Below are 14,756 nucleotides of genomic sequence, written 5' to 3' on the forward strand. Positions count from 1 at the left end.
ATTGCTTGTTGATGTCAAGAATGTTGAGTTTCTGGAAAAGGGGGACAGTATGAGTACGGAAATCTGAAAAGGTGATAAGTCGTACCAACTTTTTTTGTAAATATGAATATATATGAATGCTCTGAAATGGTGCACAGAACAGTACATGGTATGCTGAGTTTGATATGAACATGCAAGCTGGCTTTGTCTGAACAGTCATGATGTCTTAGGAAACATTACACCAAGGAGATGGACAAGTGGACGATGTGATGAGATCAAGAGTGGCTGCATCTTAAACAGTTAATTGAAATCAGTATAAAGTGGCTTAAAAGTGTCTCTCGGATGAACGAGAAAGTACGAGAAGAGTGGATCTGGGGATTGGGTGAACGGCGAAATGCGAGAAGAGTGGATTTTGACCCTTGAAACTAGTCTTGTCGAGTAAAATCTTGTCTTTAAGGACTATAATTTGGAATTGAGATGCATCGAATGAACTTGAATATTGTACATGAAAATGATAATATGTATGAACAGAGAGACAGGGAGGGAATCAACATGTGGGATAGGGGATATGGAGAATTTCGAAGGAATGCCTATGCCAGTTGGGATTGGACGAGAAGTTTAGCACATGGTAACTATCAAAAGGAAGTAGTGAAAAAATATTACAGTCTAAGAAGACTTCAGAAACCAAAATTCAAAAAACACTGAAAACATGTACAGAATACGAAATCTGATCGGCACCGATCGAGTACCGATTTTGCTAGGAGGGACACTTTAAGAAAATATCTAGTCAAAGTTACTGAAAAAAGGATACAAAATAGAACAGTACGCCGTCTTGCAAAATGAACAGACGGAATGTGGCCGTCGATAAGTAAGCCTTTGATTACAAGTGCGAAAAGTAGCTTTATGTACATTTTCATTGTCGTTTTATCGACGCAGTGTTGGGTCAGTCTGAATAAATCTAATTTCTGATGTAAAGCAAACTAAAAATGTCAGCTAATGTGGTTAATTTCTCTATAGGATAATCTACACTGTGTTGATCAATACTTGAAAAGGGGGCATTTTGGTGCGCGGGTCATACTTCAAATGCGCAGACGTGTTACTCCATGTTTTTTTTTCAACCTGTTCGTTTCAATTTTTCCTCTTTTTTTCAGGGTAATATTTTTTGATAACTACGAATATGCATCCAGGAGAATTTATACGTCGCGGACGCACAAGCCGGGGAACCTCGCGCAGACAATTACGAAACAGGAGAGAGGTTTGCAATCGCAGAGAAATTCCAAGTATGCGTCCTACCCTTCCCGCCCACTCACAAGAGTTCCTCCTGCCTTGTGGAACGGAAATTTCTCTCCAGCGGAGCTCTTTAGTTTCCTTGACAACGTGCTGGTGACGTCAGCAGCTTGTCGAGATGTAAAGGGTACGCCTTTGTTGAGTAAATCACATAAAATGAACTAATGGTGGGCCGTAAATTGCCCCCTTATTATGTCTCATTCGTCATCCTTTTGTGACAAAAAATTCTTCTCGCTGAGCTCAAGCGTGCTTGCTTGTATTATTAGGGCCTACAAGATAAAATCAATATGGCGGCCGCGACCTGGCTTGCACCTCAAGCGGGACAGCAGTTAGGAAACATTATTTTCGGAATTGCCGCGTAAAGAAACCCATTGAGAAGAAGACTAAGTGATGTACCAACATAGATCTCGAGATGTCCTGATAGATTCATTATACCAATGACGATTGATAAAACACTTTTTTGCCTCTGGCAATTATTAGAGCTACAAGAAAAACCTTGTCGTCTACTGTATTATATGATTAAAATTTTTAATGACCACTGGCTACTGCCATTGGCTGTCTAGGACAGCTATTCAAACGTCCGCGCTCTCCCCGTCTCGATATTCTTAGACGCACAACAAAGTTATTTACTTTATTTGACCGAGGTAGTTGAGTCGTTCAACTTCTGTATCATGATCAACAGGTGATCCCCTTCGAGACAAAGAGCGCCACCACTGTCGATGCAAAGGAAAACGCAACCCGATAAACATATTCAGGAAAACTACAGCAAAGAAGATAATTAACAGAACAATATTTGAAACTTCAAAATAAATAACCTTCGCCAGCAAAGGCTGTTAATCGAGCAGGGACCTTCGGTCACGAGAGACTACACTACGGCTAACCGAACCAAGCCTTGCAGACAGGACGTTGAAAAATGTTTCATTTACACTGGTCATATTCCAGTCACGAAATTGTAATTTACTTTCGATTTTACAATCTCAGGTTGTTTCGACCTTCCGTTGTGTCGCTAAAATAGTAAACATGTTAAAGCGAACATTAGTTAAATAATAGCGCCATAGTTTTGCCCATTTACCAGGTTTTAAATATAGCTTTATTTGTGTGGCTTTGGTATCACCTGTAGAAATTTCATCACCTGTACATATAGTATCTCAGAACTTCCACCACAGAATGTCGTCGGTAAAACTAAAAACCACTTCCTCAAAGGCTTCCAATACAGGAGATTATGCTTACTCTACTTTGTTCGGTGAATGTTTAGGTACAAGTTTCAACATTCTGTCTTTGAGATACTGCCGACGACTTCTGTGTTCCCTGATCCACTGCAAATAACATTGTGCATCTTCTATATATTTTCAAAAAGATTCCTTATGTCGACAACTTTTTACAACAATTGTCATATCTTTGAATGAAAATACCCCTCTTTTATGACTTCCCGTTTACCTCTCCGAATAAAATCCATAATTTCCTATTTGCTTTTTAAATACTTCTGTAGATACATGATCAAATAATACCTTGTACCACAATTTCGATGCAGCTAGCATATTAGTTATTATTGCCCTGCCTTTAAAGGACATTATTCTATTATTCCAGATCTGTCGACAATTCGTAAAATTTTCTATCACTATTTTCTAGTTTTCTGTAGTTGTGTTATTGTTTCCAAAACCAACCTCCTAAGATTTGCAAAACCTTGCTTGAAAAATCGATCCCCTCCACTGAATCAGTGCGATTTTTAAAACTCCCAGCCCATAAACCTTTAGATTTCTTCTTTCAGATTTGCACTTGTTGCCTTTTCATACTTTGTTGACCATTTTCAAAGACTGACAGGTGCAATGCTTTCTACATTTATCAAGTATAAAGTTTTATCATTTGCATAACTCTAAATTTTTTCTTATTTTTTTTTTTTTGGCAGAATTAAACCTGCTATGCTGTCATCTTCACGGATATTTTCAGCTAGCACTTCTGCTGCCATAATCTACAGTAATGGTGATAAAGGGCACCCTAGTCTCACACCTTTATCAAGTTGAATACTGCCAGATAGAAAGCCATTGCACTTTATTTTACATGTGGCATTGTTATAAAGAACTTTTATCATCTGGATGAAGTCACCGCCAAAGATGAATGTGTCAAGGACAAGGCAATATCATCACCTATAAGAGTCCCGTCCGGGAATGTAATCACACCGATCTGGGTTGCATATTTTGCTAATTACCTTATGTACCCTATTAGCAATTACTTTGGCAAGAATCTTATAGTCCACATTAAGGAGACTTATCGGTCTCCAATTGCTTAAGTCTGGCTTATCTCCCTTTTTATAGAGCAAAGAAACTAACGAAGTTTTTGACTGTTTGTTAATTTCCCCGAATTAAACCAAAAGTTAAATGTTTCGACAAGGTCAAACCCAAAATATGCCTGAAGCATTTTAAGAATGCTACTGATAGGCCATCAGAACCTGGTGACTTATGAGTGCTTCTTCCTGTTTAATTTGACCTTCACAACTCTGTTTATCTGGAGTACTTAAAGCAATATTAGTTTTATCTATTCTTTCTGTAGCATGGTGTCAATATTTTCATGTTTGCAAGGATATTCATAAAATTCAACTTGTATGCTTATCACACACAATTTTGCCATTTTTGTCTCTAACCTCCTTAAATGATTTTTTCCCTCTCTGATTTTCTAAATATTTTGAAGAATCCTCCCCTTGTTCAACCCTTATAGCCTTGACTGAATTTGCTGTCCTTGTATTTTGAGCTAATCCATATGATTTAACTGGTTCTTAACTTCTTCAATATCGTTTGCAGATTGATCTGATGTCATCATATTGTGCAGCCTTTTCTCCAGCAGCTTTTGATATTCTGTTTCTCTGAAAACTATACTTTGGCCAATTCAGGAAGTTCATCCTTTCATTTGTCCCACATGATGTGTCGTCATAAAGAGGTTTTTGACTAAAATTTTCAAAGATTCTCTATTTGATTTTTGAAATAATGCATATAAAAGTGACTGTTATTGAATTTCCATGCCTCTTTACCGCGTTTTACACCTAATGATTCCGTATCAACTGCAGCAGGTTGATGCTCTGAAATAACACAAGGTACAATTTCACACTTTGTAACCTCCGGAAACAAATCGCAAGTGAAGAGCCACCGGTCCAGCCTAACTTTTGTGTGAAAGCTCTTTTTGTCTTTGCAAAGTCTGTGCCACGTGTATTGGAGAAGATGTGGGTGTAGTCTTCTCCAAACATCAGTTAGATTGAACTGATTCATCATAGCTTTCATCTCCTTCTCACTACTGTCACTGCACAGCCTAGCTGAGGAGATCTTATCTTTAGAAGTGTCTACAACGCAGTTGAAAATATCACCACAGATTATATGCATTCTTGTTGCGTGATCTCTTGAACTTGAAGCTTTCTCAATTTCCTGAGTAAATTGAAGATTTTTTGGTTCTTTAAGGAATTTGGAACATAGATATTCAGGAGTAAGATATTAGCTTTGCCATATTTTGACATTGCTATAATTGTTTTCAAAATCACAGTCTTTCTCACAGAGTATGGCCATGCCTCTACTTCTGTTTTTATAGTCACTGTTGTTCATATTCCATCTCCAACCCATTCTTTTGTCCGTGCGTCAGCTTCAGTCTGTGATGCACAGTGTGTTGTCTTTAAGATAATTATATCAGCTGTTGTCTTTTCATGAATTGAAAGCATTGTTTCCCTTTTGTTGGGTTTCTAGCTCAGTTGTGAGGAGTGTGAGATGTTTGTATATCTTCTATAAATAATACCCGAGGGATAACAGCGCCCTCCTGTGGACATGAGTAAATACTGCAATATTTTTTCGTGAAATGCCACGGTTGAAGTGTAGCGCCATGCCACCGCCCAGCAGAGAGGCTGGGTCACCGAGACTACACGAATCAAATTGCAGCCAAATGGCCGAATTCGAGACGACGTAACGCAAAGTGTTTTTACATACAAACGGTGTTTTGAACGAAAAAGAGGAGAAAGTGACAATTGTTCACAACTGTCCTGTCCCATAACTGACGAATTGCAAAATTTCCCCTCCCTCCTACTACTTAGCAGGAAATTTCCTTGGTCCACTCCCCTTCCTCTCTCCTATGCCACACCTCCCAAATCTACAAACCCTAACAAGCAACTAAAAAATTGCGCCCTCACCACGCTCTTTTTTCAAGGGCCTACTGAACAAAAGAATATAATTTAACCCACTTGAAGATAAAATTGGCTGCCCACCCTTTCCCTTATACCCAATGATATGAAGCAAAATGCACACCAACTCACAGAGAAACCATTTGTGAATACTTTTCTCTCTCAAAGAGCACTGTTGACTGCCCCTATCATCCTTTCTCTCTCAAAGAGCACTGTTGACTGCCCCTATCATCCTTTGTTTATGTGAATCAGCAATAAGTATTTAAAATATCAAGATCCTTTATTTGTTGACTTGGAGTGACTTTTTTGAGCAAAATAGATATTGTTTAGTATTCATTAATATTAAATATTGAGTACTTCATCATAACAGATATTCATAAAGGTAGGAGACTAAATAACAAAGTCATCCACACAGCCCATGGTTTCATTAAAACTTTTTTATTGCAACAATGCACTAGGACAGACGGAATGAGCAAACAAGTGTCAGATCAAAATCGTGGCATTCAATCTATTCCCAGACAATGGTGGAGTTCAGTGAGCACATTTGGCCACACACGACAAAAGATGAAACAACAGCATGAGAATTTCCTTGCGGTATCAAATATCCATCAATCAAAACCTGCTTTAGGTTGCATGTAAATTGATTTATATGATGATAATTGTGGCCCTTTTTGCATATATTGTCTCTTCTGAGCTGTACAAAAGTTACAAAAATCACAGAAAGTCGTGTTCGGATAAAATTTGCTCATAAAAAGAGGAAATGCTCAGGGTTAATGGTCGAAGTTCAAATGTCAATAAGAATGATGGAAGATCAGCTAGGTGGCCTTGACCTCTTTGGGTTTGAGATTGAATCCTCCACCGGTGAACCTTGGTCCATCGTGTCGTTGTGGCTGGATAACTGGAGCACCGGCTTGGGCTAGGGCCCTCTCTCTTTCCCTGGAGGGGGAAAAATAGACCAAGTATGAATTATACAGTTCAAAGTTGAAGTTCAAAGGTACATTGCAAACTGTAAGGTTATATTCAAATTCTCTTTTGTAAGTTATTGCATAATGAGCTTTGTGTGAGTTAATGATTCTTATATGATGTGAAAGAAATTTCAATTCTAATATTTTTGTCAAGAAAATTCTTATGATCAGCCATGATCTCATGTAATATTGATGATTGATAGTCTGACAATCCGAGTTTAACCTCCCTGTACTATATGCAAATGTTTCCAGTTTGCTAAGTTAGCCATTTAGGGCAACAGCTAATATAAATTTCTGGCACATGGCAGATATTATGTCATTGATTTTTTGACAGTAGACCCATAGGTTTGTTCAGTCCCTCCGCCAATACATTTCAAGATTGCAGTCAATGTCATTGAACTCTAAGTTATGGCAAAATGCTAAAAATAGTGCCCACGGATGGCAATTGTGCCTTGTTACTTTTTATAGAGCACCTAGGTGAGAACATGCAATTTGCTGTCTGTTTTTGACACTGAAGGGTAAGACAACTGACTTACTTTTGTTGTTGCTCTTTTCGTTTTTGAAGGAAGTATTTCTTCTTGGACTCTTGTAATTCTCTTGCTAGTCTTTCAATCTCATACTTGTACTCATTAGCTTGAGATTCATACATGTTCAATTCAGATGACATAGCCTGGAATAAAATATACACCATCAGTCACACATTGAGTGATGTCAAACTCCTTTGAGTTCAAAGTTCATTAAGAAACTGCATTTAGCGATAGCGTGGAATCCACTTGTCTTCAACGGCATTCCTTGTGGATAAGTTTATCTGATTGGTTGTTTTCAAACATGAACCAGAATGTGATTCAGAATAAGGTTCGGATGTAAAGCAACTTAATTTGAATGCTGTCATAAACACTTCCCTGCCATTGTCACTTTCTACGGACAATGAACACATTGCATCATGATACATAATGTACGGCTCTCAACTGTGTCTTTAAAAAGTAATGCATCAAAAAAGACAACTCAAATATTTCACTTGTTTTACCAACCTTCATCTGTTTTGTCTTTTCCTTGAGAGTTTGCTGATAGATCTGCAACTGTTCAGCGACTTCCGGACCTGGCTGTCTTGCCAGGATGTGTTTCAGTTCCACGTACAGTTTCTCTTTCTCCTGGATCAAGAGTTCCTTCTCCACTACTTCTTCCGTCTTCTGGATGAGTCTTCTCTGTAAGGTCTGGATCTTCTGGATCATCTCGTAGGTGCTGGGATCGCTGCCTTCCAGTTTACGCCAACGATGGATGTTCATCGGGTTCTCAAGCTCCTCCTCCAGAGCCTTGCAGCGAGTTCTCTCACGCAGGAGCTCCCTCTGCAGATGGTAGACTTCACGTCTGAAAGGAAAAAAATTAAAAATCTTACATCACAAATTGCAAAGATTTTTAAACCTGATGGCGAGAACTGAATGACAAACATACATTAATGTACACCTTCCATTCATTATTTCAAACTACTTGTCCTGAAAACAAAGTAAAGTGTGTAGTGTTAACTTTGATTCAGTAAAATTTCTGAGAAATCATATCAACAATATGTGATTTCACAGTATGTAGGACTATCAAAACCACTGGAATGTACCAAAGCCTAGTAGTTTATAGGTAAAAAAAGGTACAATAGCATTATATTTGAAGCATTCAATCCCTGTTATTGACCCTTTCACCACAATAGTTTTTGCCAAAACCAATTTTCGTCAATGGTAATTGTGGACCTGTTTACAGGGAAATGGGGTGATCAGGTTCAGTGTGTCCAACAATCAGAGTGCAATATTAAAGTGAGGAAACAAAAGGATACCGGTGTAATGCCAAAAGGGTAATTGGAAAGGGCCCACAATGTATATAAACATACCTCAAGTCATCGACATTAGCAACACTCTTATTCAGAATGTTCTTCTCTCTTCTCAACTTCTTGATTTCCAGTTTCAGTAGTCGTATATCCTCCAATCTCTGCCTGTATTGGATTTCACCTTTGTTCAACGTTGACTGCTGTATCTTGATCTTCTCATAGAGCAGCGCCAGCTCATCGTTTCTACGCACCAGCTGTGTACCCAGGATATCTCTCTCGCTGATCACCTGGTCCAGTTCCTTCTTCTGCCTGAGACGTTCAGCATCGGCTTCCGAGATGATCTTCAAGAGTTTTCTCTCCTCGGCCTCTTGGGCTTCGATGTATGCTTTGCTCTCAGCTGCTTGCTGTTTCATTCTCTGCAGTTCCATCTTCAGGGCTTCCTTCTCCTTCTCCACGCGTTGGTGATCCAGATGTTCCTTGACCAGCGCAGCCTCCTTGGCAGTGATTTCTTCTTTCAGTTGGTCGATTTGGTGATTCATGATCTTCAACTTTCTCTTCATCTCGGTGATCTCATCCTGAAATCATTGATCAAACTTTATCGTGAGAATGAGATTCCGTGACATTGCGTGACCGCAATACACTGCATTGTCTTGCTGAAATACCAACTTTGGTAGATTCTCATTGCTTTGTTTTTACACCATTTTGCACAAGCATAACTTGAGTGTCAGAAATAAATGATGTGAATTTGTACACATTTACCAGAAACATGCTTCTACTGGATTTTTGAACATTGTGAAATATTCTGAATCACTCGAATGACATTTGTATTAGATGCTATATTGACACACACATAACTTAAGGCAACTTCCACAAATATCAGGTATTTCACAATTTAATCTAACAACCACTAATCTGAAATCTCTACAATTATCTACATCATCTTTTACCTGAGATTCGATCAAGTTCTTGCTGTACAAGTTACGATCACTGCGGACAGCCTCGTACAGGTTCTGCTGTTGTTTCAGTTTGGTCTCAGCCTCAGCAATCTTCTTCTTGTAATCAAAGATCTGCATTTCACGGACCTTGACGTCTTCCATGTGTTGGAGTACCTAGAGGATAAGAGAAGACGCCACATATGAAACACAGCAACTTCACATTGTTAATCCAAAGAGCTCTCGAGCATGACGACAGGCATTCTTATTTCAGAGTTTCTTTAAATATTAGATGTATATTTTTTGATATAAAACCATTTTTTTCTTCCTGTTATTCCGATTATTCCGGTATACCCCTAAACCTGTGAGGAGTATAGTTTCATGCTAAGGCAATGACCTATATATAAACTGACAACACAAAATAAGTCTCTGACCAAAATATTTGTTGGTGCCTCAGCAAATGAGCCAATAAAGAAACAAGGAAAATTTTGTTTTATTGGTAGAGGGTAGACTCAAGAAGATTCAAGAAATTCTTAAATTAGGACTCAAAAATTCTGACAGTTACATTAAAAGGATACAAAAGAATCTTTGCATCATACTTGAGCCATTTTTTCTTCACTCAGTAATATATTATTTCAGATAAGTACAAATCATATCACTATTTTCTACACAACACCAGACAATCTGTTAACTTCTCCGCTATAATCAACTTTACATACCAAGCTTTCTATTACTTACCTTCTGTGTCAGTTCACTGGCTTCATTGATGTATCTATCACGTTCCTTCTCCAGCTGGTAGATGATCTTACGCTGTTTCTGTGCCTCTTCCTTGTAGTTCTGGATTTCCTGCTCCAGGTTCTTCTTTGACTGTTCGTGCAACTTCACCAAGCTCAGCTGTTTCTGGGTGGCACTGGCTGCCTTCAGCATGTTCTTGTTCAAAATGTCACGCTCACGGACCAGATCATCGATGGCTTTTCTGTCCACTTCAGCCTGTTTCTTGCTGGCTTCAATCTCTGTTAACAGAAGCAAACATATTATTTCATTATATTCATACTTCTTCACCTTTGTTCTCATAAAAGTGAGATTCGAAATGAAGACAACTTTTGAAATTCCTTTAGTTTGTAATAATCTACATTTCCCTTGTTCTTGCATCTGATACATTTCTATGTTTATTTCAGTAGTTTTCACATATTAACATGTGCAGAAACTTACATGCTTTTGTTTTGGCATCTATTCAAAACAAGATTTAAGATTTAAATTAAATGAAAATTCAAAATGTTTCTTCATTTCTTTATCAGTTTGAATTGCCAGAGTAGACAAAGCATGATTTGTGTGGGGACCATGAATGTTTTCCTTTGATAATGAATGTCCCCTTATCAGTAAATTTGTATGCCAAAACAATGCTCATTATACCTTTTGCACAAACGTATGATATTTACAAAGGAAATTGAGCAGTATATTGACAGCTACATACATGACAACATGACAGGACTTTCCAGCATACATGAAGGCATAATTTATTTTGTTGAATTTGTCTGAAATTTTTGTCGCACGTGAAACAGTATCCAACTGAGCCAGCAAATAAAAATATAAAGATCAGGGTAGGGTAGACCTAAGATCAATTGCCTGAAAAATGAGCATTCATCATGGTCTCCCTTGCTTTATTGAATTTCCTATCACCCAATGGACAGATCCACTCCAGCCACAGACGAGAATTGGTCTAAACCAATTCAGAATTGTGGAAAGTTAAACCAACTGACAACTCACCTCTCTCAAGACCAACAATCTGACTTTTCAAAGTCTCTTTCTGCTGTTCAATTTCAGCTTTGTTGTCTTCAACAGACCTCAGCTTCCTCTGAATGGTCTCACGCATTTTACTCAGACGTATGGTGTCTTGTTTCAGGGCGTTGATCTCATCCTCTTTACTCTAAGAGAAGACAGAAGACAGAAATTTGATTTATATAACTGGAAAATAGACACTATAAAGTGGTATGTGTACAATAGTAGGTATGCATGACAATTTTTTCCTACATAGTTACTACTGTATGCATCTTGAAAAATGTTCCCAGGCCTATACTCAAAACAGAGACAGTGCAATATATTCAGCTAAACATTCAATGAAATGTTTCAGTCTGCTTCAGTCATATTAACTCACCTCTGTACAGTAAACACTTTCTTTAAAGGAACAATTTTTCGACTATCACTTCATGTAAGTGCTCTGTATAGACTGTAAGCCCAGCATCAATATGAGAAGCAGATTACAAGATGCACAATATCAACGTGATTTTTTTTCTTACACAAGTCTCTAAAATTTCGTAACTGTCTTCATAGTCCTAGGGACAGTTAGAGCTACTATTAAGGTAGTATGCACCTCGAAAGTGAAAGACTTAAACTTTTGCTCTAACTTTCCTCAAGGAATCTTTCAATCATTCTCTTTCAAAATCAAGAATAAAAATAGGGGGTCACCGTGCAAATTTTGGTACTAGAGAAACAAATTACCCAAGATTTACCGATATTAGAAATTCAAAATGGCCGCTATCCCTGTGTTAACTCTATGGAGAAAAATAAAAATTTTCGAATTTCGAAAAACTAAGCCGCTGAAAAGTTTTCTTTCACCAAGAGCTTTAAAATGAACCCCCACATGTGGTATATCAGAAGAGAATTGTAAAAGTTTGAGAGTCCGAATGTCTGTCCCCGAGGTGCGTTCTACCTAACCACCATGCTCTAACTACTATAAGATTCCTGGAACATACAAACTAACCACTACACTCACTGATTTTGCAGTAATCCATGTACCACGCACTAGAATGAAACTCTGACTCACCTTGAGTTCTGCTACTCTCTGCTGGTTCTCTTGGGCCAGGGTATCAGCATTGATGAGCTGCTGTTCGTAGTCCGACTGCAACTTGGTGAAACGAGCTGTCAGGATGTCACTGTCCTTTTGAGCACGCTCATAAAGAATCTAACAAAGGGATGGAATTGGAAAAACAAACAAAGGAAATCAGAAAATGGTGTCATGATTATCAAATAATCTAAGGTTTGGTAGCAAATAAAAATATACAAATATACGTTATACAAACCAATGTTGTATTCCATTTCTATTCAACAAAAACCCATTGATTTTGCAAATAACTGATCTTCACACCATGTCAATATACAGATGATCTCTGTTTCTTCTCATGCACAGAAGTATAATTCTCTTGGAAAGCGGTATGGCAAAGATATATTCTCACCCTATTTTCCTTCAGCTGGGTTTCCAACTTAGCAACATCTTCCTTGGATCTTCCCAGCTGTGTATTCATAGTTTTGATTTCACCAGTCCGGCTTTCCAGATCCGCTTTGGACTGCTTCAGCTCACGCTCCAGCTTGTCCTTTCTCCGAGCCTCACGTTGTGCCTCGTTGGCACGCACTTGGATGTCTTGGTTCAGCTAGAAACATGCAAATGCAGGTAAGAGATTTAGTATTGCAAGGTTAACTCAACAACAATGATAGCCTGCTTCTATGAATTGTGGAAAGGTGTACAACTTAATGACACGTTAATTTGATGAAGTTTTAAATACTGATAATGGCATCCCCTTTAATTTTATAATACCAAGAATTAATTTTTTTCTGATATTCTTTAATGTTCTTTTGTTTTCGCATTTCTCCATCCCATGAAAATCTTTAAACGACGTTTTACATTTCATCACTTCTTGATATGAAGGATTGAAACCATATCTAAGCTTACTTCAGCAATCTTGGTCTCTGCGTCTTCCTTATCTTTCTCCGCTTTGGCCATTCTATTATTGGCATCGGTGAGAGACTCTCGTAACTTGACAATCTCCTGAAGCTGCTCGTCTCTTTCTTTGGTCAGATCCTCCTTGACCTTCAACAGTTCATTAACACTACAACAAAGACATTGTTTAGTGGATACGTTAGTGTCTGTACACTGTATAAGCTGCCTATGGTCACAAACTGGTGATATATTTGAGAGAAAAGATGGCTTGTTTGAACTTTTGTTATTGTATGTATGTTTTGCACGAGGTAAACTATTTGTGTAAGCTTATCATACATGAGGCAAAATGTCAACAGATTCTTCCTTTTTAAGGTAGAACGCACCTCGGGGACAGACATTCGGACTCTCAAACTTTTACAATTCTCTTCTGATGTACCACATGTGGGGGTTCATTTTAAAGCTCTTGGTGAAAGAAAACTTTTCACCGGCTTAGTTTTTCGAAATTCGAAAATTTTTATTTTTCTCAATAGAGTTAACACAGGGATGGCGGCCATTTTGAATTTCTAATATCGGTAAATCTTGGGTAATTTGTTTCTCTAGTACCAAAATTTGCTCGGTGACCCCCTATTTTTATTCTTGATTTTGAAAGAGAATGATTGAAAGATTCCTTGAGGAAAGTTAGAGCAAAAGTTTAAGTCTTTCACTTTCGAGGTGCATACTTCCTTTTTAAGTGTCATACCTGTGTTCCTGACCCATGGAAAGACCAGCACCTTGCTCTACCAGCTTGCTAAGATTGGCAATTTCCATCTTCAAGCTTTGAATTGTCTCCCTAGCTCGCTGCTCTTTCTCGTGCGACGCATCAACCATCTTCCATGCTTTTTCAATTTCCTGTTTAGATGAAGCAGTAAATTAACGGAAATTTTCCGATTTAATATTCATAAATTGAAGTTCATTCAGAAGTGATACCATGTACAACAGGCTTGTCAGTTATCGATTTATTTATTGTAAATATGAGAATAAAATAATATTGACTGTACTTATTGCAACAAAGTCATTTTTCATCTTTATTTCGCATGAATCCAATGGTTAAAATTAACACACATAAAAATAACCAATGAATTTGTCTTAAGAATCAATATTTCTACATGAATTTTTTAAATTTTTACATTTTGAGACACTGACCTTCTTCAGAGAAGCTATGGTAGTTTGATCTTCCTGGGAAAGTTTCAGAGCCGTTGACACTTTGGCAGAGTTGGCGACGATTTCTGCGTTCAATTCTCGACATTTCCCCATCAATCTCTTTTCACTCTCATGCGACTTCTTCAGCGCCCTGTGCAGTTTCTCATACTCGGTCCTGAATTTCTCCAGACTCCGATCTCCCATCAATTCATTCAGAACTTCTTGGAAGTCCCTCTCAAGTGCTTCGAACGCATTTTCTTCCAAAGCAGGCTTGTCGCCCTTCGGCTCCTCCTTAGCAGGTTCCTTTTTCTTGTCCTGTTGAGAAAAAATAGCTTCATTATAAACTATGAACTGTCCTTGACAAACAAATATGCGAAAACTTTGTACATGCTATGTATACGGCGAAGTCAGCAGGACCACCACGGTCATCGGCATTGGTTTTGATTTGAATTTTGCTACCGATTCCGTTGAATTACAGGAACGTTGTCTGATGATCGATTGCTTAGGACTTACCTCCGACATCTTGGAGGATCTTTAAAGTCTTATTTATGCTTAAAGCTTCGACAACTCTAGATACGATGCAAAATTTTACAAGCGACGACTGCTCACGACGAATCTATGGCTTCCACAGCAAGTCGCAACTGTTTATTCGTAACTAGGCCAAACAACTGCCACAACAACAATGGTATCCATGCACCAAACTAGTACCCTTGCAATTTTTGTGCCTTACAATGAA

The 14,756-nt window shown here is 38.2% G+C and overlaps 1 protein-coding gene across 1 annotated transcript; it reads right to left on the bottom strand.

The window, feature by feature from the left end:
* Positions 1–5,838: 5,838 nt before the first annotated feature.
* LOC139119991 (cilia- and flagella-associated protein 58-like) lies at positions 5,839–14,693 on the bottom strand. Its single transcript, XM_070683973.1, has 13 exons — positions 14,534–14,693; positions 14,024–14,335; positions 13,581–13,729; positions 12,854–13,010; positions 12,360–12,554; positions 11,951–12,088; positions 10,894–11,053; positions 9,865–10,139; positions 9,142–9,303; positions 8,258–8,769; positions 7,413–7,749; positions 6,918–7,051; positions 5,839–6,352 (listed from the first exon to the last, which is right to left on the bottom strand). Exons 1-13 carry the CDS (start codon positions 14,540–14,542, stop codon positions 6,232–6,234), a joined length of 2,661 nt encoding a protein of 886 aa, XP_070540074.1. The 5' UTR covers positions 14,543–14,693; the 3' UTR covers positions 5,839–6,231.
* Positions 14,694–14,756: the final 63 nt, after the last annotated feature.

This window comes from Ptychodera flava, chromosome 20 (genome assembly GCF_041260155.1).
Source record: "Ptychodera flava strain L36383 chromosome 20, AS_Pfla_20210202, whole genome shotgun sequence".
Lineage (NCBI taxonomy): Eukaryota > Metazoa > Hemichordata > Enteropneusta > Ptychoderidae > Ptychodera > Ptychodera flava.

Bases quoted from the DNA above. Each gene is read 5' to 3' on its own strand.
- LOC139119991 (XM_070683973.1), bottom strand. The intron at 7,750-8,257 runs GTATGTTTATAT...TTTTCCTTTCAG, and splicing joins GCTAATGTCGATGACTTGAG to ACGTGAAGTCTACCATCTGC. The intron at 7,052-7,412 runs GTTGGTAAAACA...ATTTTATTCCAG, and splicing joins AAAAGACAAAACAGATGAAG to GCTATGTCATCTGAATTGAA.